Raw genomic sequence first — 8,189 nt, 5'->3', positions numbered from 1 at the left:
GGAAAGGGAAAGGAAAGGGAAAGGAAAGGGAAAGGAAAGGGAAAGGAAAGGGAAAGGAAAGGGAAAGGAAAGGGAAAGGAAAGGGAAAGGAAAGGAAAGGGAAAGGGAAAGGAAAGGGAAAGGAAAGGGAAAGGAAAGGGAAAGGAAAGGAAAGGAAAGAACCAACCAAAACACCAACATGCACTACTTACTTTTATGACACAAAACAAAAATGAACTATTAAGAAACATTTTTTTAAATGTATGCCCTTATTACTTCAAAACAGGATATGAGTTGGGTAAGAACATAGGTCTATCTAATTTCCTTGGTATAATGAACATCATCGAACATGTTGTATTCAAATGTTTTTGACAGAACTGGATTGAGAACAATGTAAATACCACTGGAAGGAATCACAAACGATGTCAGGTGGAAATCAGTCGGAGATGATGCCTTGCCTTTTTGACATGCTAAGTTTGAAGGGAAAGGAGAACGATCAGATGAAAATGGCCACAGTCTGAAGAGGCTCAGGAAACTGCTCAGAGTGAAAAGATTTTGACTGTGGGCTGCTCACTTGAGCAACCAAACCCAAGACACAGACTGTGTGAAGCAAGAGAGAAGCAGAGAGCTATTGACATCCTCCGAGTTTTAGAAGAATCAGTAAAGGTGGCAGGAAAAGAACAAAAAAGATTAGAGGGGTAACAGAATGGAACAAGAACAGTTATGGAATCCAAGGAAGAAAGCATTTCAAGAAAGATTACTAAAGACAGTCAAAACACTGCTAAAAAATAAAGGAAAATGAGGGTCGAGGTGGATATTATGTCAATGATGGCTTACTGAAAATTCAGATTCTGTAGCAGTTAAGGTGGAAGCCAGAGTATAAAACTGTATGACTATAATGACTAAAAAGAAAACAGAAAGGACTCAACGACACCTTTAAGAAGTTCAACAGCAAAAGGGGAGAAATAAGACAGTAGAAGATAGATGAACTAGAAGAGAGGGAAAACTGAAAAAAGTGAACAAAACTCCAAGATTCTGGAGCAGACAGGAGACTAAATCCAGGACACAGACAGGAAGTAGGCTGGATGCAGAAAGGGACTAGAAGAGAGGTGGCAAAGACATCTTGAGGTAGAGAGAGAGAAATAGATTTTATCTTCTGATTAAAATGAGACATAGTTTGTCTATCAGAAATCAAATGGAGGTTTGGATATCTTTAAAAAGAGAAGAAAGAGACAGATGAAGACAGTATTATGTTACCAGGCAATACTGCTTACAGCAAAAAATAAAGAAAAGAAAAAGAGAAACAAGACCCCAAAGACCTCAATGACAGACTGCATCTAACCCAGTCTTTCTTGACTTTTGTAACTGATGCTGTCTCCTGTAGGGTATGAAGATTCAAAGACACAGCAGTTCACGTATTTGCCCTAATGAAAATTCCATCTCCCTGTGTCTGAGCCGTATCTGGGGTGAAGACGGTCTCAGAGGCTGTGTGGACAGTTTTGAGGACTAATCCCGTGGGAGACGAACACCTAATGCTGCTTGCTAGCAAGTTGTGGCCCATGGCAGAGTCTTGCCAGTCCAAATGTTAAGTTGAACTTTAAAAGAGTACCTGGTAGATATTATACTAGGGTAAGAATAGGAATATAAGACATTTTCTTCCAGCTTCTATGAACACCAGTGAGTAAAATGACACATCCCACTGTACAGTAAAATGTAGCACAGCAGTAACAAAATTTAATATTAATGCAGCGCTGGGAAGTGACAAGTCCAGCACAAGCTAGACCTGATGGACTCTTACTTTGAAAGTTTAATTAGTTCAAGAGACTAAACATAGATTAATTACATTAATTTGAAACTTTAATTAATTTGATACCTTTTTCTAGAGGTTCAAATACTTTTGAATCCACATAAGATAAAATACTGACATACCCTGAGAATCTGGTCACCTTCCTCTAAGCCTTCTTTGGCTGCAGGGCTATCTTCTAGAACACCAGCTACAAATATTCCAACATCATTTCCTCCAGCCAGCCGCAAACCCACACTATCTCCTTTTCTGAATTTTACCAATTTCATGCTGGGCCTGTTAAAACAGGTATTTCATTTGAAACAGTTAAGAGAAGCTTAAAAAGTTATAGCAAACTACTACAATGAAAACCACATTTAGAAAGATAAACGTCATTTCAGAAAAAGTTCCCACACACCACTAATTCACTAAATAAAATTTAGTGTTGGAATTCAAAATCAGATTTCCTAACACTTTATTTTCTGATTAACAAAATAAGTATTGGAATATCCAAATTTAATATGTAAGTACTGCTTTACATAACTAATTTATAAAATTACTTTGTACAACAATGTTTTCTCAACTCTCAGAGTCTTGCCTCTATATGCTACATTCCCAATGGCTAAAAAATCTCCCATTTTTCCACCCCAATTCACACCATATCATCTCTATTGAATAAATGCAAAGTCCTGTTTTTTATAAAGGTAGAAATTGAAGCATAAATTGACTAATTTTCCTAATACCATGGAGTCAAAATCAGGCTCTAAGTATTGTGATCTCTACATCCAATAGGCAGTGATTTTTTAAACTTTGCAGTTGGTGAACTGTCTTAGTAGCTCACAGAGTAGTTCACTTACTCTGCTGCCCCTTTGAATTTTTTTTTTTTTTTTTTTTTTTGAGACAAAGTCTCACTGTGTTGCCCGGGCTAGAGTGCCGTGGCGTCAGCCTAGCTCACAGCAACCTCAAACTCCTGGGCTCAAGCGATCCTCCTGCCTCAGCCTCCCAAGTAGCTGAGACCACAGGCATGTGCCACCATGCCCGGCTAATTTTTTCTATGTATTTTTAGTTGTCCGATTAATTTCTTTCTATTTTTAGTAGCTTGCTCAGGCTGGTTTCAAACTCCTGAGCTCAAACAATCCGCCCACCTCGGCCTCCCAGAGAGCTAGGATTACAGGCGTGAGCCACCGCGCCCGGCCTCCCTTTGAATTTTAAAATAAATATCTTATAATCATTCAGGCTTTCTGGATTAGCCCCATATCCACTCTCTGCCCCTTTCTTGTTAGAGAGAGAATGGAAAGAAACTGGTGCATGTACTCATCACTGTAGTGCTGAAACCTTGAGACACTCGTAAAACAAGTACCAAAGGATGCCCTAGAAGAATGGCTGGGCAGAAACAGACCATAATTACAAATTACTCTTTATATTTCCCTCCTATGTTTTCATAACTACCCCCACATTCCTAGCCAAGATACACTATTTTACCTATTCTGACATGAAGTGTAGAAAAAGTCCCTTTTCTCTTAATTCACTAAGTTAACAATAACCAAATTATTAGAAGCTAACAGAAAATAACAAAAAAATACAAATCAAATAAATGGAGGGAGGAGAGATTTCTAGTCCTTTTAAACCAACCAGTTAAAGATCTCCTTAGCTTTTAGAATTTATAATATATTTATTTTTGATGTAGTTTCCTGACCTGGAATTAACATGAGCTAGACAAAAAATTGAGAGCCTGTAGGTTAAATAAAGTCACTCGCTGCTAGGGCTGGTGGCATCCTTGGTCTCTCCCTGAAACAATTTACCAGCTTAAACACAAAAGGTCTGAGTCCCTTGGTTATGGTGGTATCCTACTTTTCCAACCAAGTCAAAAGCATTCTTACAGACTCCTCTCCTAAACCAACTGCACATAGCTCTCTAAAGCATTTCCACAAAGACTTCAGGTCCTCGGAGGCCCTCTTCCAACCTTGACCAATCAATCTCATGTGACTCAGCAAGTAACAACAGTTGTGCGCAGTTTGCGCCCTTTAGTAAAATTGGGCTTTTGAAAAGTAAAAAAAAGTAGACTAACTACTTCTGCCTCAAATCCACTCACTGGATTTAAATGAAAAACCAACCTTTCCTGGCTCAGCTACTAATCCTGCCCACATCTTCAAATACTCTTTGGTATTTGTTTTTCAGAGCTCTCCCAGGGAAGCAGATTTCCCAGGGAATCTTATCAATAAAGTTTCCTAAACCTTAAAGACTTATAAAAACTTCCTTGCAATTCCCAAGGAAAAAGAAAAGGACCTCACCTTCACAATTTATATTATAAAAGTTTGAATTACCAATTACCTAATATTAAAAATGTGCAATTTTAGACTTGTATAATCATCACCTACTTCAGAAACTATTTCTCTTTGACTAGCTAGGTTTTGATGTAATAACCCAATTTTCTGCAGCAGAGAAAATAAATGAGAGTGGGAGGTTCCAGATCTAATCCACTTGAGGAAATCTGTCAATTTTCCATTACTCATGTCATGTTCCTTTTACCATGAAGGCAATAAAAAACTAATCTGATGATCACGATAGTTTGAAATTTGTTTACAAAACTTACATCTCAATTCTACCAAGCATAAAATATAAAGTCATAAAAGGTATAACAAAAACTTACTTTTGAGTTGCTAAATAATCTAGAACAGGTTCTCAAACATGGGTAATTTTGTCTCCAGGAAACATCTGACAATGTCTAGATTATTTCTGGTCATTACAACCATGGGGCAAGGGGGAGTGCTATTAGCATTAAGTGCCTAGGGATGCTGCTAAACATACCATAATGCATAGGACAGGCCTCCATGATAAACAATTATCTGGCCCAAAATGTCAATAACGCTGAGACTGAGAAACACTGATTTTTTAAAAAAATGTGAGGACATTAGAAAGCTGTGGAAATTCTGATGTCTGAATAGAAACCAATTTTTTATTTTTGTAATTGCTGACCTAAAAACGAGGTAGGGGATAATGGTGAGAAAGAAAACATCCAAAAAGTTTCTTTGTTGTTCTTTAATCTCCGACTCTACTGTATATGAGAGACTGCTAAATAAACAAAGAAATAACCTAATGATAGTATTAACTGGTATACAAGATTTTAAAAAGTATACGCAATATGGTTTGCAATTAAATTCTCACTCTAAATAAAGCTTAATAATGGACAAAGAAGACAATATAACTTTGAATCACATTACCGAAGAATCCCATCTTCATGAGTTGAGTTAGGTAGGACACCATCAGATGGACTGACAGGTAAATCCACATCCGGTTGCCCAACTTGAGCATACACAGGCTTTGGTTCTAAGGGAAAAAAAATTTAAACTGTGCAGCACTCACTTCATAAAAACAGAATAATAATTATGTAAGCAACCAGTAAAATAATCAATAAAAAGACTACTAAATATGTGTGTGTGTGTATATATATATGAATCATCAGCAAAAATAAGTTCAGAGAACCTGACAAGGAGCATATATACCATATGTATTAGAATACAGCTCACAATTACAAATTCTGAAGTCTTTATAACAAATCTTTATAACAAGTCTTTATAACAAGTATGTTTGCTACATGGCCACCTGTGCTTTCCACAGCTCCAGCTGTTAGAATTTGAAAAATCTACTCTCTTAGTAAGAATAACAGAAGAATAGATACAGAGAGAATCCATAAAGTTGTCTGTTAAGACTGTGAAAGTCACTTCCTTTCCTCATTACAGTAAAATTTGTTTTTAAATATCCATATTCCTGCCACTAACCAAGCAGAGCAAGACAGAAGATTTGAGAAGAGGAACTGATTTAGAAACAAAATCTCTAGGCCTTTCTGGCAAATGATCTTAGAATCTTGCAGATGCTTATGTCTGGTCTTCATATATAGCTTTAAAGGTATACTTTATACAGTGTTTATGAAAACACTTTCAATACGTAAAACAACTTTTTAAATTTTAGAAGTCAATCTGTAAAGTTTCTCTTTAATGAACAGTGTTAGAGAACCTTACTAATGCTACTAGTCGTTAACCATGAATTTTTTCTACCTAGAAAATAAAGAGACACCTTCATGAAAGGCTACTGATCCATGCCAACCTCCCACCCATAAGGAAAATGCTGTAAGTCATATGCATAAAAATTCACACATGGGTAAGAATAACAACTCCATATTTAAAATCCTTTGTAAATCTTAACAATTACTTTAGTCTGACTGCAAATGTTTTTTGAACTTAGCATTTTGTTGCTTACCTGGAAGAGTAGGTGTTTGTTTCTCATTTCTTTCAACTGTAACTTCTTCCACTGTTTTAGGTATGTGATCATCTGCATGCTTCACAGGAGTTGAGATAGCCCCAGGTTTAGAAACTCTCTCTTCCTCTCTGCTCCGGAGACTATACATTATTAAAATAAAAAATTAAGAGCATAAGATTGATTCTGGAAATCATTTTTAAGAGAACAGTATAAAAAAGGCAAGACAACTTCAAAAAACAATGCAAGAGATTTGCTCTCACAGTTATCAAAATATTATAAAAACTTAGTAATTAAAACTAGAGTAGCATTACCACAGGAAAAAAACCAAGTAGATCAATGTAATGAAATTGAAAATAGGCCAAGCATGGTGGCTCACACCTGTAATCCTAGCACCTTGGGAGGCTCAATTGAGCCCACCCAGGAGTTCGAAACCAGTTGGGGCAACAATAAGACCCTGTCTCTACAAAAAATTTAAAATATTAGCTGGGTGTGGTGGCATGCACCTGTAGTCCCAGCTACTTGGAAGGCTGAGGCAGGAGGGCTGCTTGAGTCCAGGAGTCTGAGGTTGCAGTGAGCTACGATGACATCACTGCACTCTAACCTAGGCAACAGAGGAAGACCCTGTCCCCCCACCTGAAAAAAAAAAAAAAAAAAGAAAGAAAAAGAAAATTATCCACAGGAGCAAACTTTATTATGGAAGTGGCATTCTAAAACTGTTTAAAAAGAACATATTAATACTAATATTTAATAAATGGTGTTGGGACAACTGTCCACAAATTTAGAAAAATTAAATCCCTATGCATATCAATTTTAAAAAGTTGATTTCAGATGAAATAAGATCCTAAACCAAAATTTTTTAAACATTTATATTATTAGTAGGAGAGGCAAGGCCTTTTAAACTAACACTCAATGTACAGAAGCCATAGTATATCAACAAAAGTGATTACATAAAAGATATGCAAATAATTGGGAAAACATAATATTGGGTTGAACCAAATGATATGGAGTTTTGGTTCAAACAGCTCATTATTAGCAATTGCACATAATTTGACCAGACATAAATAAGAGTTGCATACATATATAGGCCAGGCACGGTGGCTCACGCCTGTAATCCTAGCACTCTGGGAGGCCAAGGCGGGCAGATTGTTTGAGCTCAGGAGTTCGAAACCAGCCTGAGCAAGAGCGAGACTCTGTCTCTACCAAAAATAGAAAGAAATTAATCAAACAACTAAAAATATATAGAAAAAATTAGCTGGGCATGGTGGCACATGCCTGTAGTCCCAGCTACTCGGGAGGCTGAGGCAGAAGGATTGCTTGAGCGCAGGAGTTTGAGGTTGCTGTGAGCTAGGATGACGCCACAGCACTCTAGCCCGGGCAACACAGTGAGACTCTGTCCCAAAAAAAAAAAAAAACCTATATATTGACCTAACATATCTAAAGATTTGATATTTAGAAAAAGAAAGAACTATCAATTAGACAACTCAAGAGAAAAACGAACAAATACTATGAAAAGGCAATTCCCCCAAAAAGATATACAAATAGGTAATAAATATGCAAATACATTCAACCTCACTAATAACTAGGGAAATGCAAATTAAAATAATTAGAAATCATCCTATCACCCGTGAGAACTTTCATATGATAACGTCAACTGCAGAGGAGGACATGGAAAAACAGACACTCTTATAATGATAAAATAAAAATAAGTGTACAACTATTTGAGGGCAAAATAGGATTTATCGAAACAAAAAATGTAGATATGTCACACCCTGTAATTCCACTTCTAGTGTTTACCCTGGAGATATACTAACATATATGCTCAAGAAGACATTTATAAGAATATTCAGGCCAGGTGCAATGGCTCCAGTCTTTATATAATCACAGCACTTCGGGAGGCTGAGGCAGGAGAATTGCTTGAGCTCAGGCATTTAAGGTTGCAGTGAGCTATGATGGCACCGCTGCACTCCAGCCTGGCAACAGAATAAGATTCTGTCTCTAAAAAAAAAAAATTAAATAAATAATAAACATAAAAGAATACTCATTCTGATTATCAGTCTTAATGGCAACAAAAAAACAATAAAGGCAAATGTCCATCAATAGTTTCCCAAGAATGATATTAATTATGAAAGTTGAACCAAGTCTTACCTTTTTTTTTTGAGACAGAGTCTCA

General features: G+C 36.7%; 1 protein-coding gene across 1 annotated transcript in view; it reads right to left on the bottom strand.

Moving 5' to 3' along the window:
- The window catches only part of TJP1 (tight junction protein 1), a 121,696-nt gene that overhangs the window by 32,843 nt on the left and 80,664 nt on the right, over positions 1 to 8,189 (bottom strand). Inside the window, exons 9-11 of the mRNA XM_012642713.1 lie at positions 6,020 to 6,159; positions 4,984 to 5,089; positions 1,909 to 2,059 (exon numbers count right to left, since the gene is read on the bottom strand). Coding sequence (XP_012498167.1) covers positions 1,909 to 2,059; positions 4,984 to 5,089; positions 6,020 to 6,159 — 397 coding nt within the window. The remainder of the gene's footprint in view (positions 1 to 1,908; positions 2,060 to 4,983; positions 5,090 to 6,019; positions 6,160 to 8,189) is intronic.

This window comes from Propithecus coquereli, unplaced genomic scaffold (genome assembly GCF_000956105.1).
Source record: "Propithecus coquereli isolate 6110/MARCELLA unplaced genomic scaffold, Pcoq_1.0 Scaffold184, whole genome shotgun sequence".
Classification (NCBI taxonomy): domain Eukaryota; kingdom Metazoa; phylum Chordata; class Mammalia; order Primates; family Indriidae; genus Propithecus; species Propithecus coquereli.
Note: the sequence above shows the minus strand (reverse complement) of the source record. Positions and strands in the feature narration are given on the sequence as shown.